This window comes from Nerophis ophidion, linkage group LG03, assembly GCF_033978795.1.
Source record: "Nerophis ophidion isolate RoL-2023_Sa linkage group LG03, RoL_Noph_v1.0, whole genome shotgun sequence".
NCBI lineage: Eukaryota > Metazoa > Chordata > Actinopteri > Syngnathiformes > Syngnathidae > Nerophis > Nerophis ophidion.
In genome coordinates, this window is record NC_084613.1 from 18993238 (window position 1) to 19013824 (window position 20587).

The 20587-nt window shown below is 39.1% G+C and overlaps 2 protein-coding genes across 8 annotated transcripts in view; one reads left to right on the plus strand and one right to left on the minus strand.

Moving 5' to 3' along the window:
• Positions 1–1167: 1167 nt before the first annotated feature.
• Positions 1168–3831, plus strand: lg03h11orf58 (linkage group 03 C11orf58 homolog). Its single transcript, XM_061894499.1, has 5 exons — positions 1168–1337; positions 1660–1743; positions 2760–2820; positions 2909–3018; positions 3411–3831. Exons 1-5 carry the CDS (start codon positions 1284–1286, stop codon positions 3678–3680), a joined length of 579 nt encoding a protein of 192 aa, XP_061750483.1. The 5' UTR covers positions 1168–1283; the 3' UTR covers positions 3681–3831.
• Position 3832: 1 nt separating this feature from the next.
• The window catches only part of LOC133549261 (pleckstrin homology domain-containing family A member 7-like), a 287420-nt gene continuing 270665 nt past the window's right edge, over positions 3833–20587 (minus strand). For all 7 annotated transcript variants that reach the window (XM_061894492.1, XM_061894491.1, XM_061894496.1 and 4 more), the window contains 9 exons: positions 19518–19636; positions 19233–19427; positions 17554–17638; positions 17381–17475; positions 11731–11979; positions 7253–7396; positions 7056–7189; positions 4336–4466; positions 3833–4239 (listed from right to left, as the gene is read on the minus strand). In XM_061894492.1, coding sequence (XP_061750476.1) covers positions 4202–4239; positions 4336–4466; positions 7056–7189; positions 7253–7396; positions 11731–11979; positions 17381–17475; positions 17554–17638; positions 19233–19427; positions 19518–19636 — 1190 coding nt within the window. In that variant the 3' untranslated portion in view covers positions 3833–4201. The remainder of the gene's footprint in view (positions 4240–4335; positions 4467–7055; positions 7190–7252; positions 7397–11730; positions 11980–17380; positions 17476–17553; positions 17639–19232; positions 19428–19517; positions 19637–20587) is intronic.

Genomic DNA, 20587 nt, shown 5'->3' on the forward strand with positions numbered 1-20587 from the left:
CAAATCTCAGTTGACAGTAAAACATAGTTGTCGCAATTGTTGGATACAACTTTAAACCATAACCATGCAATATAGGCCTTGTCTCAAAGTAGGTGTACTGTCACCACACGTCACATCACGCCCTGACTTATTTTGAGTTTTCCTGTATGTAGTGTTTTAGTTCTTGTATTGGCTCCTATTTTGCTGGCTTTTTCTCATGTTTTTGTATTTTCCTGGCGCTGTTTCGTGTCTTCCTTTGAGCGATATTTCCCGCCTCTACTTAGTTTTAGCAATCAAGAATATTTCAGTCGTATTTATCCTTCTTTCTGGGGACATTGTCGATTGTCATGTCATGTTCGGATGTACATTGTTGATGCCGCTTTTGCTCCACAGTAAGTCTTTGCTGTCGTCCAGCATTCAATTTTTGTTTACCTCGTAGCCAGTTCAGTTTTAGTTTCGTTCTGCATAGCCTTCCCTAAGCTTCAATGCCTTTGCTTAAGGGGCACTCGTATTTTGTTTATTTTCGGTTTAAGCATTAAACACCTTTTTACCTCCCCGCTGCTGAGCTCTAGACAGCACGACACTCAACAACAACACATCATTTGCAGACTATAATTACAGGTTCTAAAAAAATATTTTTAACCCAAAGAGGTGAAAATACATAATCTCCCACGGCACACCAGACTGTATCTCACGGCACACTAGTGTGCTGCGGCACAGTGGTTGAAAAACACTGCTCTAGACAGCACCGACAGTCAAAAACAACACATAATTTGCAGACTATAATTAGTTTGCAAAAAATATTTTTTGTGAATTGTGAATTATATTTTATATAGCGCTTTTCTCTAGTGACTCAAAGCGCTTTACATAGTGAAACCCAATATCTAAGTTACATTTAAACCAGCGTGGGTGGCACTGGGAGCAGGTGGGTAAAGTGTCTTGCCCAAGGACACAACGGCAGTGACTAGGATGGCGGAAGCGGGAATTGAACCTGCAACCCTCAAGTTGCTGGCACGGCCACTCTACCAACCGAGCTATACCGCCCCAAATAGGTGAAATTAGATAATCTCCCACGGCACACCAGACTCTATTTGAGCACAGTGGCTGAAAAACACTGGTTTACTGTTCCAAAGTGTGTGATGACACAATCCAACCACAGGCGGCAGCAGCTGACACATCAAAACCCGGCAGTGCCAGCGTAGAAGAAGAATATGAACCGGAAGTGATTGAGCGGCTCATTGCTAATATATGGCAACATTGCTATTAATATGATTGTGCAAATTAAAGAGTAAACGCTGTGAAAAATGAGTTTGCCGGACAGAAAACACGGAACAAAACGAGCGGCGTCTCCGAGTGAAGTGAGTGAAATGATAGACGTCCTCGTCAATCAGCAAACAGAAGAGGGGAGGTTAAGCTAGTTAGATTCGTGTTAGCTTGTTGGCTAATTAAAACGGTTTGGTCTAATTACGCCACACTTAAGACAAAACAAGCACATACAAAATGCATATTAACTATTACAATTCAAATTTAGACAAGGTCGTGCATTCGGTATGTGTCGTCGGTCTTATTTTATTCATAAGCTGTAGAAACCTGCATGTGTTATGTGTGACGTCACAGTGTTGAACAAAGATGTCCGTTGGTGGTTGAGAGTTTTAAAAAAGTGTGTGTTTGCACCTGCAGGAGGAGTCCACCCAGTGGGCCTCAGCTGACCTGGGAAGTGATGAGAGGAGGCAGAAGTTTCTACGGCTGATGGGAGCCTCCAAGGTGGGCCTCAAGTCCATCCATCCATCCATTTTCTAGCGCTTATTCCCTTTGGGGTCGCTGGCGCCTATCTTAGTTACAATCGGGCGGAAGGCGTGGTACACCATGGACAAGTCTCCACATCAGTCATCGCAGCGCCAACACAGATAGACAGACAACATTCACACTCACATTCACACACTAGGGCGCATTTAGTGTTGCCAATCAACCTATCCCCAGGTGCATGTCTTTGGAAGTGGGAGGAACCCAGAGTACCCGGAGGGAACCCACGCATTCACAGGGAGGACATGCAAACTCCACACAGAAAGATCCCGAGCCCTGGATTGAACCCTGACTACTCAGGACCATCGTATTGTGAGGCAGACGCACTAACCCCTCTGCCTCAAGTCCATCCATACATCCGTTTTCTACCGCTTATTCCCTTTTTGGGGTCGCGGGGGGCGCTGGTGCCTATCTCAGCTACAATCAGGCAGACATCGTGCTAACATTAGCAAGATGATGATGGAAAAGTTAGTGTTCTTCTAAAATGGCATGCTTTTGAGTTTTAAAAAATTTAAATAACTAAAAATGTTAGCTTAAAACTTTAGCATGCTTCAGAGATAGCGCCAGGTATAAAAAGCCATGAATTTTAGGTTTAAACAAACAAAAAAAGCTAAAATGCTAACGTAGAAGAATTTACCATACTTGTAAGAACACTATCTAAAAACAGTATATAATATTTTAAAATATATGTAAAAATAAAACAAATACTACACGTATAAATGAATAAAAATGTAACATTGAGAGAATGTTAGTAATAACAGCAATAAATAAAATAGAAAACTAAAGAAAAGAAAATTACAGAATAAAATAAAAAACAACTTGATCAATAAAAAGCCTGATTAAAAAGGTGAATATATATATATATATATATATGTCTGTCTCTGTGTGTGTGTGTGTATGTATGAATACATATATATATGTATATATGTTTTTTTTTTGTTAATATCAAAGGTCAAAATCTTTTGTCTCCTGCATAGAAAGAACACACTGGACGTTTGGTTATTGGCGACCACAAGTCCACTTCACTATTTCGCAGCGGTAAGCAAAATATCGATGAAAGAAAAAAAACACTTCGATTTAATGAGTTACTTGTTTGTGTGTGTGGGTGTTGTTGCGTGCTGTGCAGGCAACGAAGACAAGAAGATGAACCAGCAGCTGGAGATACAGTACCAGCAGGGGATGGACGGCAAGCTGTCGGGACGCAACCGCAGACACTGTGGACTGGGATTCAGCGAGGTGAGGACACTGCTGTGACACCACAACATTTTTGATAAGAATGCTAGCATGCTAACCTTTTTAGCTACTTCCATAGCCATACACCTGGTACTTGACACATGCTAGCTGTTAGCATTGTCTGTGTTCACCTTGATGACAGCAAAGCGCTTGAAGCTCCTTCTACAACTCCTGGCAAAAATGGTGGAATCAGCCGACTTAGAGGATGTTCATTCAGTTGTTTATTAATTTTGTGGGGAAAAAAGCAGAAACAAATTTATATTCCTAACTTTTTTAGTGTTTCTCAAAGTCAGAAAGTAACCATTTGAAGTTTAAGTTTGTTAAACAACGGAATCAACTTACTGTGTGAAGTTGCAACATAAATATAACTTTGTCGTCTTTTCTCTCGTTTGCAGCCCGAGTCGTCTGAGGTGCAGCCAGCAGACGGTCGGAACGAGGCAAAAGCGAAGCCAGAGATGTCGGAGGTGCAGCCAGCAGACGGTCGGAACGAGGCAAAAGCGAAGCCAGAGATGTCGCCAAAGCCCGAGACGTCCACCAGCAGCGAAGTCAGCGACTCGGAAGACGAGGTTTGTGATTCGAAGCCAAAAGAAAGCGCAACAAAAAAGGACAAAAGCGTCCCAGAACGCAAAGAAACACCCAAAATGTCCTTTGTGAAATCATCGTAGGGAAGAGGGAAATGTTTACCTGACGTTAGTTGACATCATGTGCTCACCCGCGGGTCAATTACATCACTTTTTAGTCATTTCCTTCGCCTGAATTATGACGGTGACAATTTTTTTTAATGGTAAACAACTTAATAAAAAGTCCACACAAAAAGTGTTTTTGCACAATATTTTTTTTATTACTTTTGTGTTTCTTTCGTAAAGTGACAGTACTCATTTCCTTGATTTGTCTACTCAGTAGCAAAGACAGGCTGTGACCACCGGGGGGCGCTACAGGCTGATTAACAATTTCATAAAAGCCTGAAAGAAACAAAAAATTGTTCTCCAGCGTGTTAAAAAGTGACATTCACACGTTAAATGTTGGCCTTTAAACCCATAAGAACAATTAATATTTTAAGAAGTCAAATCATTTTCCTTTCAGCACTAATGGCTTTTATGGTTTACAACTTTTTAGTGGGCATTTGGTTAAAACATTTGTCTTTTACAAATTACTGCAATACAATAAATGTGTTTTACAGTGTCCGCTAGGTAGCAGTGTCGCTGACAGCAGCAGCAGCTTTAGCTGAGGAGAAAAACATTTGTATTAAGTTGGATATCATGATCATATTTTATTGTTAAAGCTATTCACGTTGTTGTCAGAATCAAAGTCAACACTTACCTGCCACCAGTTTGCTCTTTTGCGACGCCTCAGAAGCCAGCGCATGTGATGCGTTCATGATCCTCTCCTGCTGCCGCAGAACCGAGTCCAGCTCAGTCAGGTCCAAAGGTGCTGACTGCAGGTTCTGAACACTGCGCACGGGAAATATCACCAAACTCAATCAAAAGAAATGTCACTGACAGAGCGTCAATATTCTATATACAATACATGTAAATATAAATGCTTTGTCAATATGACCTACCAACAGGAATTAAAATATGAAATTATACACAGTAATATATTAAATTATTCAAAATCAAAAACATTGCAGGAGAATAAATAAAATCAACTTTTTAGGAAGAAAATGCTTTAATTGGCCATATTTCTTGGAAAAATATATTTAAAAAACAGCACAAAAGATTAATTTAATTATTAATGCATAATCAATTATTTTAAATACAAATAATTTGTGTACAATTAAAGGATTATACATTTTTTTCTGCATCAAAAAGTCACTTTTTTGTAATGTAATGTAATATAATGTACGGTGTACATTTTAATTATTCTAACTACATTTATTCGATGAAAAAAAAAGTCTGGACATACAACACACATAAATATAACAGTTATGAATTAATACATAATAATAAACTAAGGGATTTTAAAATGTAAAAATATTTGGTGTAGAATATTACAATACATTCAAAATGTAATGTTCTTTTCAAACTGGAATTTTTGAATTAATATATAAAAATATGCACATCAAATAATTGAGAAATTATTCACAATTTTAAATTGTTGGTGTAGAATATTAGAATACATTTAAATGTTAGCTTTTTTTAGTACATGGCCATTGAAGAAAATGCTTTAATATGCTATATTTCTTGGAAAAAAATCATATAGAATAGAATAGAAAGTACTTTATTGATCCCTGGGGGATATTCAGCACCACAGTTCGCTCACAATAGACAATGATAATAATAAGTAATATATAACATGTATTATATATATAAAATATGTATAGTATAGATATATTCTACATTTAAGTGCAATTAAGGAACATATACATCATACAGTCTGATGGCTGTCGGCATGAAGGACCTCCTGTGTCGTTCCGTGTTGCATTTTAGGGAGTCTGAGCCTTCCACTGAACGTGCTCATTCTCCCCGCAAGGTCCGAGTGTAGTGGGTAGTAGGTGTTGTCCATAATGGCTAGGAGTTTTGCTAGATTTCTCTCTGACACCACCGCCAGAGAGTCCAGCTCCACTCCCACCACGTTACTGGTCTTCTCTACCAACTTGTCCAGTCTGTTTGTGTCCCTCACTCTTAGAAAATGAATTATCAATAAAGTCATTAAATACAGATAACTGACATCCTATATCCTGTCCTTGTATCAAACGCTTATTTTTTCTGCATTAAAAAGTTACATTTATGTAATTAATATGACAAATTAATTGTTCTAGCAACATGTATTTAATAAATTCATATACCAAGTTTAAATAATGTATGTAATATTTAATATATATTTAATTTAATATTCACATTGAATAGTAAATAAAGTAATTATTTAAAATCAAAACATTTGGGTGTTGAATATTAGAATGAATACAAAAATGTTATTATTTTTTAGTACATGGCCATTGGAGGAAAATGCTTTATTGAAATTTGTGGTGTAGAATATTATTATTATTATTATTATTATTATTTATTTAAAAAAAAATGTTTTTCAGTACCTGGCCATTTGACAAAAAATATTTAATAAGCTATAAAAAATAAATAAATAAAAAATAAAAACATCACAAAAGTTTGATTTCATTATTAATACATTTATTATTTAAAAAAACCTTTTTTTAGGATACATTCAAAGAACTATTAGAACCTTATTTTGTTTGCATTAAAATGTCACTTTTTTGTAATTTGGGAGGTGTAAAATATTACATTTGAATTGTTCCCAATACATTCATTCAATGCATTCATAACAAGTCTGGACATACAATACATATTTATGAATATAAATATTGCGTAAAATATAACATACAGATTGTAATTATGAATCCATATATATAAAAAATTACATATCGAATAATAAAGTGTGTAGAATATATCAGTAGACGGGGAAAAAAAAAAGTATTTAGGTCAAAAAGAAGTTAATTATAATTTCAATTTAAATACAAATTATGTACATGCAATTAAAGGATTAAAGCTTATTTTTAGCATTAAAAAGTCTTTTTTTTTGTATTTGAAATGTAATGTAAGCTGTAAAATAGGACTTTTTAATTGTTCTTACTACATGTATTCATATAATTGTAACGGTGCAAAGACGTTATTAGTTTATTATTTTGTGGCCATGAATTGTCAATTAAATGTAAAAATAAATTTACTCCGCATGAAAAGTCATAATATTGATGAACTTATTTGGTTGTTTTTTTTACAAAACAGGAAGTGAACAATTGTGTTAGTAATCACTAAAAACAAACCGTTTCAAATGAAATTCTTCAGACTCCTTTTCGGACAAGTTGAAATGTGACACTGCAATTGTGTGCACGATTGAAATATAACACCAAATCAGAAACAATTCTAGTGCTCAAATATGATACTGGACCAACAAATGAAATGTTTGTATTATGAATGTATTAAATATATACCAATAATAATGTATATACAGTATATATTAAATGTTACACATGAACTTGTAGGTCCGGTAAAGATCCGATATTTTTATCATAAAAATTATTTTCCTACTTGGACTTGCTGAGCAGCTCTTTGATGCGTTGCGCGCGGCGTCTGCGCTCCTCCTCTTCCTCGGGGCTCAGGGGCTCCTCAGGGTCCGACTCTACGTACCGCTCGGGGATGGCGACCTTCTGAGGTTTGCACAGCTGCAAGCATCACACGGGTCAAGGTGGAGGACGTCCCCCTTTATCATCATCATCATGTCTGACCTCCTTGCTGATGTCCAGGTGGAAGTCCAGAGGTTCAACGTCCGTCTCTCGGACCAGCGTTGCGGCCTTCACGCTCCAGCGCTCCTTCGCACCTTCGTCACTTTGGCCCTCAGCCACCTGCCTCTCCTCCCGCCAATCAAACACCTGCAGGAGGAACCCCAGTTGTTTTGTGATTATATTGAAGTCAACAAGAAATATGTTTGAAAATACTGAAGACGCCAATACAACAGTTTCACCTTCGCTACTGGTGGACACCATTATTCACCTAATACGGGTAACGATTCCTATACTGTGTGATATCAGTAGAAATCAAACATACTTTATAGGGGAGAACAAAAAAAATATATTCGCATTTGAATCGCAATTTTTATTAATCTAGATTCTAAATTTATTTGCTCATTTTCAAAATTTTATTTAATAGGATTTTTTAAAAGCGCAACATGTTTTGAAAAAGATTTACAATGAATATACCAAATTGTGAGAATCCGTTCTGAATTAAATCAAATCGTTAGGTAGTCAAATATTCCCACCTTCAATACTTAGTAGTGTGGAATGTTAGAACGTGTTTAGGTGATCTGGCCAGGTCTGCAATGGAGTTATGTTGTCCAAGTTGAAATGGAGTCGTAATTTGTGTTTTGGTGGCACCTATGATCCCAATATTTAATTAGATTAAGCTAATGATGCGGACACGTTTGTTACCGGATACTTTCTATGTGTAAGTAATATGCAGCAAAAATGATTTGTTTCTTGTTTAAATGGACAAATGTGCTGTTAAATGATTCCATGATTATTACCTTTGTCGAGCTTGTGTGCTTAGCTGTTGTGTAGCTGCTAGCTCCTGGTAGCCTATAACCTGGCATGTTTTACATTTTTGTAAATGACTTGACAGAAATAAGAACAAATAGTGTGCTTATTGAAAGACATTTAGAAGTTAATTGGCTGTCCAATTTAGCACAAGTAAAGACAACTGCTTGTATTGGAACCCTAATATGCTTGGTCAGTTATCACTGATTTATTTTTTGGTTAAAGATCTTTGCATAATTGCTAGGTTTAGAAAACGACACAAGTTAGTGCGGCCAGCAAGTTAGCACTTAGCATCCCTGCTAGATTACAATGCAGCGACATGCTACTTGGCAACATAATTAAAAATATTAAAAATAGCTCCCAAACGGGGGGAAAATAGTATACACACACATATATATATATATATATATATATATATATATATATATATATATATATATATATATATATATTGTTATCTGAGCCGATGTTGTGGCTTGTGCAGCCCTTTGAGACACTTGTGATTAAGGGGTATATAAATAAACTTTTATACATGTGTGTCAATATACACATATACATACATGTGTGTATATGTATGTATGTGTATATATATATATATATATATATATATATATATAAATATATATATATATATATATAAATAAACAAACATTTATCCATTTTCTACCGCTTGTCTCTTTTGGGGTCTCGAGGGGTGCTGGAGCCTATCTCGGCTGCATTCGGGCGGAAGGCGGAGTACACCCTGGACAAGTCGCCACCTCATCGCAGATATAAACATATATGTGTGTGTATATATATATATATATGTGTATATGTATATATATATATATATACGTATACACATACATATTTATAATTATACACTATATGTATATGTGTACATACACATGTATATATATATGTTTATGTATATATTTGCGTATATACATATATATATATATATATAAACATTTTAAATATATATATGTATATATATAAAAAATTTAAATATATAATATACATACAGGGGTTTTGGGGTTGTTTGCATAAAAATACAACTGACTTGCAACGTAAGGTACGTAAGGAAGAATATCGCTGCAGTGCTGCGTGTGGCCAGTAGGGGAAGACAAAGACAAGTAAAATCTGTGGAAGTTAATTCTTGGATTACTTTCATTATTTGTCATTAGGCAGGCACATGATCATTAGTGTCTTCTAAGAGTTTATTACCGCAGGTGTGTGTTACTTGTGAGTAATCATCCAAAGCCATGCATGTTCCTCCTGGTGCAGCTGCTGCCTTCTCTGCTTGTGTTGAGGGAGGAGAGACAGAAAGACAGAGAAAGCATGCGGACCAAAAGGGGTCAAAGGTCACTCTGACAAGCAAGGAGGCGCCTGAGATATTAAAAAACACTTTCTTTATTTTGGAGCGTAAGTGTCTACAAGAGCTGCAGTTAGGTGGCGCCGTAGTGCACGTCTTTAATGTCCTTTAGGCCTGCACTCGTCAAACTGAGCTAGTGGGACGTAGCTGGTGCTAATGCTAGAATGAGCGCCCATTGTTGGCCTATTGGACATCTTTAACAACAAAGACTTATTTTTCTTGTGTTCTGACGCACAAACACAAATGTAAGCTCATTAAATCCATTTCACATCATCGCCCCTTCTCGCAACTCTTTTTTATTCTATTGCTTTTATTGCATTTTCAAACTGATTTCATGGCTCTGTCACAATGCATAATACAAGTCCTCGCCTCGTTAGGAGAATAAAGGTGTTAAAAATGCTGCTGGAATAAACGAGATCAAATATGACAGCGGTTGATGTTTGATGATGAAATATTGCTGACGTAAATCTAAAGCCACTTTGAGCGCTTAGCTAACATAAATACTCGTGCACCCAAGTGTTTGAAGTGTGCTCACACTGACGACTACGGCAAAATCAAGTACTCCAAAGTGGCAAGTGATCGGTGATGGACGCCACATTGTCAATTTGAATTACATTTTTTTAAATTAATACTAAAGAGAAGGAATCAGGAAGGGAAAAAAACCGAGGAAGGAAGTTCAAATTTAAAAAAGGAAGACTGTAAAATATGAAAAGAAAGCAAGAAGGAAAGTGGAAGAAAAAGCTGAAGACGAAGGAAGACAGAGTAAAAAAAAGGAAGGAAGAATGGACACAAAGGAGGAAGAAGCAATTAAAGATCAAGGGAGAAGAAAGCAAGAAGGAATGAGTAATAGAAATAAAATAAATGAAACGAAGAAATCTAGAAAGGAAGTAGATGTGAGGGAGGAAGAAGAAAGGATGAAAGGAAAGATGACTAAGGATGGAAGATTCGAATGATGGGGGAATTGCAAGGATGGCTAAAATGATGGAAGCCAGAGGAATGGAAGGATGACTAAAAGGATGAAAGGAAAGATGGAGGACTGGAAAGATCGCTAAAAGGGTGGAAGGAAAGATGAAGGAATGGAACGATGGCTAAAAAGGTTGGCAGGAAAGATGGAGGAATGGAAGGATGGCTCAAAGGATGAAAAGAAAGATGGAGGAATGGAAGGATGGCAGAAAGGTTGGAGGAATGTAGACATGACTAAAATGATGGAAGGAAAGATGGAGGAATGGAAGGATGGAAGGAATGGAAGGATGGCTAAAAAGGTTGGAGGAATGTAGGCATGACTAAAATGATGGAAGGAAAGATGAAGGAATGGAGGATGGCTAAAAAGGTTGGAAGGAAAGATGGAGGAATGGAAGGATGTCTCAAAGGATGGAAGGAATGATGGAGGAATGGAAGGACGGCTGAAAGATGAAGGAATAGGATGCTAAAAGGATGGAAGGAAGGATGGAGGAATGGAAGGATGCTAAAAGGATGGAAGGAAAGATGGAGGAATGGAAGGATGGCTCAGACGATGGCAGAAAGGTTGGAGGAATGGAAGCATGACTGAAATGGAAGGAAAGATGGAGGAATGGAAGGATGGAAGATGGAGGGATGGCTAAAAGGATGGAAGGGATGAAGGCTAAATAAAAGGAAGGCTGGAAAGAAAGGAGTTGCACAAAGGTGTGAGGGCTGTTTTAAGTATTATATTTAATAAGAATATTGCTGCTTTTCTTTCCTCCACACACAAACACGCCCCCTAGTGGCTGTGAGCAGCGTTGGTGTGACTTTCGAGCAATCTGATTGGATGCTTACTGTGTGCTTTTAAAATAATTAAATATAAGCTAAAACATTTCTACTCCACAGCCGTCATGTAAAAAAGCGCTAATGCAAATTTAGCTCGCTTAGCTCCGTTGTCGTTTGTGCTTTTTTTTTCTGCGTCTTGAAAAAAGGAGCGAGGAAGGCAAAAAGGATGAAGTGAAAAAAGGCACTTTGATTTGATGTGAGGAAAAGAAGAGATGATGGGGATTTGGACCAGCAGCACTTCCTTCTCTATTTAGTAAATGTCTAGAAAAGATATATCCTGTACACCTTCATGTAGATAAAACTAGCTCGCCACCATTTCTCTCTCTGTTACATTCTGTTGTGTCAGTGAGGTGCCAGCAGGGGGCAGCAGGCCCGCTCCACTCCAAAACACTCACAGTTTCTTCTTAAAGCGTTAACCAAACTAGCTCGTTAGTTCGCGCAGCCGCACGTGCTAGCGCGTTAGCATCCCATGCGGCGTCGTTCTGCAGGGCGGCGCGGGGGCGGAGCTTCCCGCCGCCGGGTGGAGGTAACGTACGGAGGAGGTGGGCGGGTCGGCGCTGCCGGAGGGCGGCCACGGGGCGGAGGAGGGGGCTCGCCGGGCGGGGACGCTGGCGGAGGAGCGTTCGCCCGGGCTGAGGTTTCTCTTGCGATCGCGGACCAGCGCCCTCTGGTGGCGCTTCATGCGCTCCAGCTGCTCCTCGGCGCTCATTCGCCCACCAAGCTGCACGCCCGAATGATGCACGACGTCTGAGGACAAACACTCCAAGGCACTCCGGGGTCTCTCCTGCTGGGACACACATGATGGTGATGGTGGAGATAATGATGGTGATGGTGATGGTGATGGTGATGGAGATAATGATGATGGTGGTGGTGATAGTGATAATGATGGAGATAATGATGATGGAGATAATGATGGTGATGGTGATGGAGATAATGAAGATGATGGAGATAATGATGGTGATGATGATGGAGATAATGATGGTGGTGATGGTGATGATGATGGAGATAATGATGATGATGATGATGCAGATAATGATGGTGATGGAGATAATGATGGTGGTGATGGAGATAATGATGGTGATGATGATGGTGATGGAGATAATGATGGTGATGATGATGGAGATAATGATGGTGATGGAGGTAATGATGGCGATGATGATGGTGATGGAGATAATGATGGTGATGATGATGGTGATGATGATGGAGATAATGATGGTGATGGAGATAATGATGGTGATGGAGATAATGATGGTGGTGATGGTGATAATGATGGTGATGATGATGGAGATAATGATGGTGATGATGGAGATAATGATGGTGGTGATGATGGAGATAATGATGGTGATGATGGAGATAATGATGGTGGTGATGATGGAGATAATGATGGTGATGATGGAGATAATGATGGTGGTGATGATGATGGAGATAATGATGGTGATGGAGGTAATGATGGCGATGATGATGGTGATGGAGATAATGATGGTGATGATGATGGTGATGATGATGGAGATAATGATGGTGATGGAGATAATGATGGTGATGGAGATAATGATGGTGGTGATGGTGATAATGATGGTGATGATGATGGAGATAATGATGGTGGTGATGGAGATAATGATGGTGATGATGATGGAGATAATGATGGTGATGATGGAGATAATGATGGTGGTGATGATGGAGATAATGATGGTGATGATGATGGAGATAATGATGGTGATGATGGAGATAATGATGGTGGTGATGATGGAGATAATGATGGTGGTGATGATGGAGATAATGATGGTGATGATGATGGAGATAATGATGGTGGTGATGATGGAGATAATGATGGTGGTGATGATGGAGATAATGATGGTGATGATGGAGATAATGATGGTGGTGATGATGGAGATAATGATGGTGGTGATGATGATGGAGATAATGATGGTGGTGATGATGGAGATAATGATGGTGATGATGGAGATAATGATGGTGGTGATGATGGAGATAATGATGGTGATGATGATGGAGATAATGATGGTGATGATGATGGAGATAATGATGGTGATGATGGAGATAATGATGGTGGTGATGATGGAGATAATGATGGTGATGATGATGGAGATAATGATGGTGATGATGGAGATAATGATGGTGGTGATGATGGAGATAATGATGGTGGTGATGATGGAGATAATGATGGTGGTGATGATGGAGATAATGATGGTGGTGATGATGGAGATAATGATGGTGATGATGGAGATAATGATGGTGGTGATGATGGAGATAATGATGGTGGTGATGATGATGGAGATAATGATGGTGGTGATGATGGAGATAATGATGGTGATGATGGAGATAATGATGGTGGTGATGATGGAGATAATGATGGTGGTGATGATGGAGATAATGATGGTGGTGATGATGGAGATAATGATGGTGATGATGATGGAGATAATGATGGTGGTGATGATGGAGATAATGATGGTGGTGATGATGGAGATAATGATGGTGATGATGATGGAGATAATGATGGTGGTGATGATGGTGGTGATGATGGTGATGATGGAGATGATGGAGATAATGATGGTGGTGATGATGGAGATAATGATGGTGATGATGATGGAGATAATGATGGTGGTGATGATGGAGATAATGATGGTGATGGTGATGGAGATAATGATGGTGGTGATGGTGATATTGATGGTGATGATGATGGAGATAATGATGGTGATGGTGGAGATAATGATGGTGATGGAGATAATGATGGAGGTGATGGTGGAGATAATGATGGTGATGAGATGGACATAATGATGGTGATGGTGATGGACATAATGATGGTGATGGAGATAATGATGGTGGTGATGGAGATAATGATGGTGATGATGATGGGGGATGGTGATGGAGATAATGACGGTGATGGAGATAATTACAGTGATAGAGATAATGACGTTGATGGAGATAATGACGTTGATGGAGATGGTGATGAAGATAATGACGGTGATGGGGAGGATGACAATAACGGTGATGGTAATGATGATGGAGATGGTGAAAATGATAAAAATGGAGATAGACAGAATGATGGTAATTGTAATGATGATGATGGATATAATGATGGTGATGAAGATGATGACGTTCATGGAGATAGTGGTCGTGATGGAGAAAAAGATGGTGATGAAAGGTAATGACGATGACGGAGATAATGATAGTGATGGTAATTATGATGATGATGATGATGATGGATATAATGACAGAGATGATGGAGATAATGACAACAATGAAGATGATGGTGATGGAGGTAATGACAATGATGGTGGTGAAGATAATGACGATGATGAAGATAATGATGGTGACATTGAAGGTGATGGTGATAATGATGAAAATAGGGATAGACAGAATGATGATGGGGATGGTAATAATGATGATGGAGATAATGACAGTGATGTGATGGTAATGATGATAGAGATGGTGATAATGATGCAAATGGGGATAGACAGAGTGGTGGTGATGATAAGTGATGATGATGGTGATAATTGTTGTGATGGAGGTAATGATGGTGACGTAATTATAATGGAGATGGTGATAATGATGAAAATGGAGATAGACAGAATGATGGTAATGATGATGATGACGGATATAATAACAGTGATAAATATGATTGAGATTGTGACAGTGATGTAAATAATGATGTGACAGTGATAGATGATGATGATGATGGTGATAGAGATGATGATGATGGAAGGAGCACAGATGAGTGAGAGTGCAGGCAGGGATGTGACCGTAAAAGAGACAAAATACTGTAACTCATGGCGAGATGAAGGGTGAGTAAGAGACACAAACACCAATAAAAAGGTTATTATTCACATCCAACACGCTGGCAGATGCTCTAAGTGTTCATCCATGGACTTACATGTAGTACCACTACTGGCCTGTGAGAGGCAGCAATGTGCCACACACGCAAAATAAACAGAAGAAGCTAGCTATTTGTTAGCTCCAGTGACTTGAGAAACTAATTTTAATTACACACAACTAATTAACAAACTATTTACAATTACACATAATTGTATTTTTATTCATTGGGTTGGTGCAATTGGAATTAGTTGCATCTTATGTTTTATTAGTTTTTGTAAATGTAAATTGTTTTGTCTTAATTTAAGTCTTTTCTATAAATGTAGGTTGTTTGTTGTTTTTGTTCATTTGTTTTGTGTAATTAGTTTTGTTTGGTCTTTAATTGAATTTGTAAGTGTCTAGCACTTCCAGGCAGGCGATATCTTGTGTGCCAACTACAACACAAATACAACGTTGAAACAACATGCTTTTTGACGACGGTTATTGGACCATTGATTTTTGGTCATTTTCCCAACCAACATCGTGAATCCAACGCTGGACATCAACGTTGTCTCAATATACAAATACAAAAATTTTGTAACGTTGTTTCAAAGTCAGTTTTAAAGGCCTACTGAAACCCACTACTACCCACCACGCAGTCTGATAGTTTATATATCAATGATGAAATATTAACATTGCAACACATGCCAATACGGCCTTTTTAGTTTACTAAATTGCAATTTTAAATTTCCCGCAGAGTTTCCTGTTGAAAACGTCGCGGAATGATGACGCGTGTTTGTGACGTTATTGGTTGGAGGGGACGTATTAGCCAGCACCACTTGCGGCTAAATGTCGTCTCTTTTCATCACGCAATTACACAGTATTGTGGACATCTGTGTTGCTGAATCTTTTGCAATTTGTTCTATTAATAATGGAGAAGTCAAAGTAGAAAGATGGAGTTTGGAAGCTTTAGCCTTTAGCCACACAAACACACCGTGTTTCCTTATTTAAAATTCCCGAAGGTGAAGCTTTACGATGGATCAGAGCGGTCAAGCGAACATGGATCCCGACCACTTGTCAACCAGTAGGTTTCGGTGAGAAAATTGTGGTGAAATGTCGCCTCTTACCGGAGATCAGCAGAGCTTGCGCCGTCCATGCAGCTGCCGTAACTTCCCTCAGCGACTGGCGTCAAGACACCCGTGGACACACCCCTCCAACTATCAGGTACTATTTAACTCACTAAAACACTAGCAACACAATAGAAAGATAAGGGATTTCCCAGAATCATCCTAGTAAATGTGTCTAAAAACATCTGAATCGCTACCAATGCAATCGCCTTTTTTTTTTTTTCCAAGTCCTTCACTATCAATATCCTCATCCACGAATCTTTCATCCTCGCTCAAATTAATGGGGAAATTGTCGCTTTCTCGGTCCGAATAGCTCTTGATGCTGGAGGCTCGCATGATAAACAATTTGAGGACGTGAGGAGCCCTCACACCGGTGACGTCATCGTCTGCTACTTCCAGTAAAGGCAAGGCTTTTTTATTAGCGACCAAAAGTTGCGAACTTTATCGTGGATGTTCTCGACTAAATCCTTTCGGCAAAAATATGGCAATATTGCGAAATGATCAAGTACGACACATAGAATGGACCTGCTATCACCGTTTAAATAAGAAAATCTCATTTCAGTAGGCCTTTAAAGGACATGTACGTATAATCAACGTTGTATCAACGTCTTGTGCCTGCTGGAAAGTGTGAAAATGTCAACAAAGAGAAACCTGAGCAATATTTTCTGCAGGTTTTGTGCCAGGAAGTTACAGCTGTGCTCTAAAGCAATTATCCCCAACCATCAGGCCGCAGAAGAATTAAAAAAAAAAAAAAATTTATTTGATTTTTTTAATTAAATCAACATAAAAAAACAAAAGATACACTTACAATTAGTGCACCAACCCAAAAAAACTCCCTTTTTCATGACAAAAAACCCGGCGGGACAAATTATCAAGCGTTAACCGGTCAGCAGCTACAAAAAGGTTGGGGACCACTGCTCTAAAGGGTGAGCGCGGCTAAGGTCTTGATGGGGACGAGCGCCTTGCATCATTTACAGACCACATTGGTCTGACTACTGTGCCTTTTTTTTTAAACCCCAAAAAACTGCCATACTGTCCAAATACTTTTTTCCCTCTTTTATCCACTATTTCTTCACTCCATGCTGACAATCAACCGCCAGACAACCAAACTTGATAGTCGATACCTGATTGGCTGATAGCGTGCCACTCCCACTTGTCACTTCCTGTCTTAACCCTAACCCTGTCACCAAAGAGCGAGGGCGAACCTCTGAGAAGTCAATAGTGAGACTGTACGATGAGGTCATGACTCACCCTGTCCACAGAGGAGGCGGGGCCTCTCCTCAAGGTCACAAAAGAAGAGACGGCGTCCGAACGGTTGAGTCGCCACGACGGGCCTGACAGGCCTGCTGCTCCATCGGCAGAAGAGCCGTAGGAATAAGACGAGTCCAAATATGGGCGGGAGGAAGTAGCGGATGATGAAATACCTTGAGTGTCCAAATAGTGGTCGTCCGTGTCGGCGTGACCGATGCCCGGCAGCTCCGGTTCACTCAGGAAAGAACGCAAGTCTCCCTGAGAGCACACAAAGTTCATCAATTGGATATATACAAACCCCGTTTCCATATGAGTTGGGAAATTGTGTTAGATGTAAATATAAACAAAATACAATGATTTGCAAATCATTTTCAAGCCATATTCAGTTGAATATGCTACAAAGACAACATATTTGATGTTTAAACTGATAAACTTTTTTTTTTCTGCAAATAATCATTAACTTTAAAATTTGATGCCAGCAACACGTGACAAAGAAGTTGGGAAAGGTGGCAATAAATACTGATAAAGTTGAAGAATGCTCATCAAACACTTATATGGAACATCCCACAGGTGTGCAGGCTAATTGGGAACAGGCGGGTGCCATGATTGGGTATAAAAGCAGCTTCCATGAAATGCTAAGTAATTCACAAACAAGGATGGGGTGCGGGTCACCACTTTGTAAGCAAATTGTTGAACAGTTTTAGATAACATTTCTCAACGAGCTATTGCAAGGAATTTAGGGATTTTACCATCTACGGTCTGTAAAATCATTAAAAAGTTCAGAGAATCTGGAGAAATCACTGCACGTAAGCAATGATTTTACGGACTTTTGATCCCGCAGGCAGTACTTCATCAAAAACCAACATCAGTGTGTAAAGGATATCACCACATAGGCTCAGGAACACTTCATAAAACCACTGTCAGTAACTACAGTTGGTCGCTACATCTGTAAGTGCAAGTTAAAACTCTACTATGCAAAGCCAAACCCATTTATCAACAATATCCTGAAACGCCGCCGGCTTGGCTGGGCCCGAGCTCACCTAAGATGGACTGATGCAAAGTAGAAAGGTGTTCTGTGGTCTGACGAGTCCACATTTCAAATTATATTTGGAAACAGAGTACGTGGTGTCCTCCAGAACAAAGAGGAAAATAACCATTCAGCTTGTTATAGGCGCAAAGTTCAAAAGCCAGCATCTGTGATGGTATGGGGGTGCATTAGTGCCCAAGGCATGGGTAACTTACACATCTGTGAAGGCACCATTAATGCTGAAAGGTCCATTCAGGTTTTGGAGCAACATATGTTGTCATCCAAGCAACGTTATCATGGACGCCCTTGCTTATTTCAGCAAGACAAGAGCGTGGTTTCGTAAAAAAAAGAGTGCGGGTACTTTCATGGCCCGCCTGCAGTCCAGACCTGTCTCCCATCGAAAATGTGTGGCGCATTATGAAGCGTAAAATACGACAGCGGCGAACGACTGAAGCTCTACATAAAACAAAAATGGGAAAGAATTCCACTTTCAAAGCTTCAAAAATTTGTTTCCTCAGTTCCCAAACGTTTATTGAGTGTTGTTAAAAGAAAAGGTGATGTAACACAGTGATGAACATGCCCTTTCCCAACTACTTTGTCACGTGTTGCAGCCATGAAATTCTAAGTTAATTATTATTTGCAAAAAAAAATTAAGTTTATGAGTTTGAACATCAAATATCTTGTCTTTGTAGTGCATTTAATTGAATATGGGTTGAAAAGGATTTGCAAATCATTGTATTCTGTTTATATTTACATCTAACACAATTTCCCAACACATATGGGATCGGGGTTTGTATTTGTTTTCTCCTTTTGGCGCCAACGTACCTTGAAGTCGCCATTCACCACGTACTGGCCGCCCTCACGGTCCCGCTTCCTCTCGTCCGACTGCCGCTTCAGGCCGCGCACTGACGTGTGGCGGATGACCGACGCCTCCCGGGGAAGGGGCGGCACCACGGGGGGCGTGTCCTCGTAGTCGTAGAGGCGAGGGAGCGGCGGCCGGGGCGGAGCACCGTCCTCCGCCTGCGTGGACGCGCAGACGGCGGCGAGAGTGAGGAGACGCCGGCCGGTCGAGCGATCAGACCCGTCCGGGCAGCGCCGAGCGTTACTCACCCACTTGTGAGGCAGCGTGTGCGACGAGACGGGAGGGAGGGAACTCCAAGGAGGAAGATGGAGGTCGGCGCTGTAAGAAGGCACGCTGGGCTCCGACACTGAAGGCACTAACTTCCTGTCTGAGGTCAACACAACAACATATCACCTGTTAGAGTACTGCTAGTAACTAGTTACTTCCTGTAGTTACATCCTTATATTCATCTTCTGCTCAAATGGCGCTTTTATTCAGTCGCTTGATACTTGACTTTAGTTTTGGGCGATACCACACATTTGGGTATCGATTCAATACCAAGTAGTTACAGCAGCAGTATCGATGCTGATATTAAGATGAAATTGTAGTTCAAGATTATTTAGGATTACATTTTGGATCACGATTACAATTATTGGGTTGATAACAAAACCAAAAGAAAATATTTTTTAATAGTAAAATAAGATCGATCTTATCACTGTAGTATTGACCACATACTGATACTGTACATGGTATCGTTTCTAGGACTGCAGCATTTAATGGATTAAATCAATTACTTTGATTAGAAAAAAAGATTCAATTTATGTTCGGTTGCTTCGATTAATCATACGTGCGACTAATAAAATATTATTTATAATCCGGAACGCATAAAAGCAGGTACTAAAAGTTGAATAGAAGGTCAAATAAGGTAAAGAAATTGTAAATAGAAGGTATTGGTTGCAAACAAAAGATAAAAGAAGATAAATCAAATGTAAAAGCAGGTAAAAAAAAAAAAGAGGTACAGTAAAAGGTAAAAAAAGGTACATAGAAGGTAAAAGTTGTAAGTAAAAGGTAAAAGGCAAATAAAAGATGATATAAGGAATATAGACAGTAAAGGACAGTCAAATAAGGTAGATACGGGGGGGAAAAAGTAAGTAAAAGGTAAAATATGTTAAATACAAGATAAAAGAAGGTAAATAAAAGGTCAACAGTTAATTGAAAGGTAAAAAAATATAAGTTAAACAATGAATATAGACGGCAAAGGATGGTCACATAAGGTACATAAACGTCAAATAAGGTAAATACAAAATAGAAAGTAAATACAGAGGTAAAAAGTTGGGTT

Bases quoted from the DNA above. Each gene is read 5' to 3' on its own strand.
- lg03h11orf58 (XM_061894499.1), top strand. From the start codon at position 1,284: ATGAGTTTGCCGGACAGAAAACACGGAACAAAACGAGCGGCGTCTCCG. The intron at 2,821-2,908 runs GTAAGCAAAATA...CGTGCTGTGCAG, and splicing joins CACTTCACTATTTCGCAGCG to GCAACGAAGACAAGAAGATG. The intron at 3,019-3,410 runs GTGAGGACACTG...TCTCGTTTGCAG, and splicing joins GTGGACTGGGATTCAGCGAG to CCCGAGTCGTCTGAGGTGCA.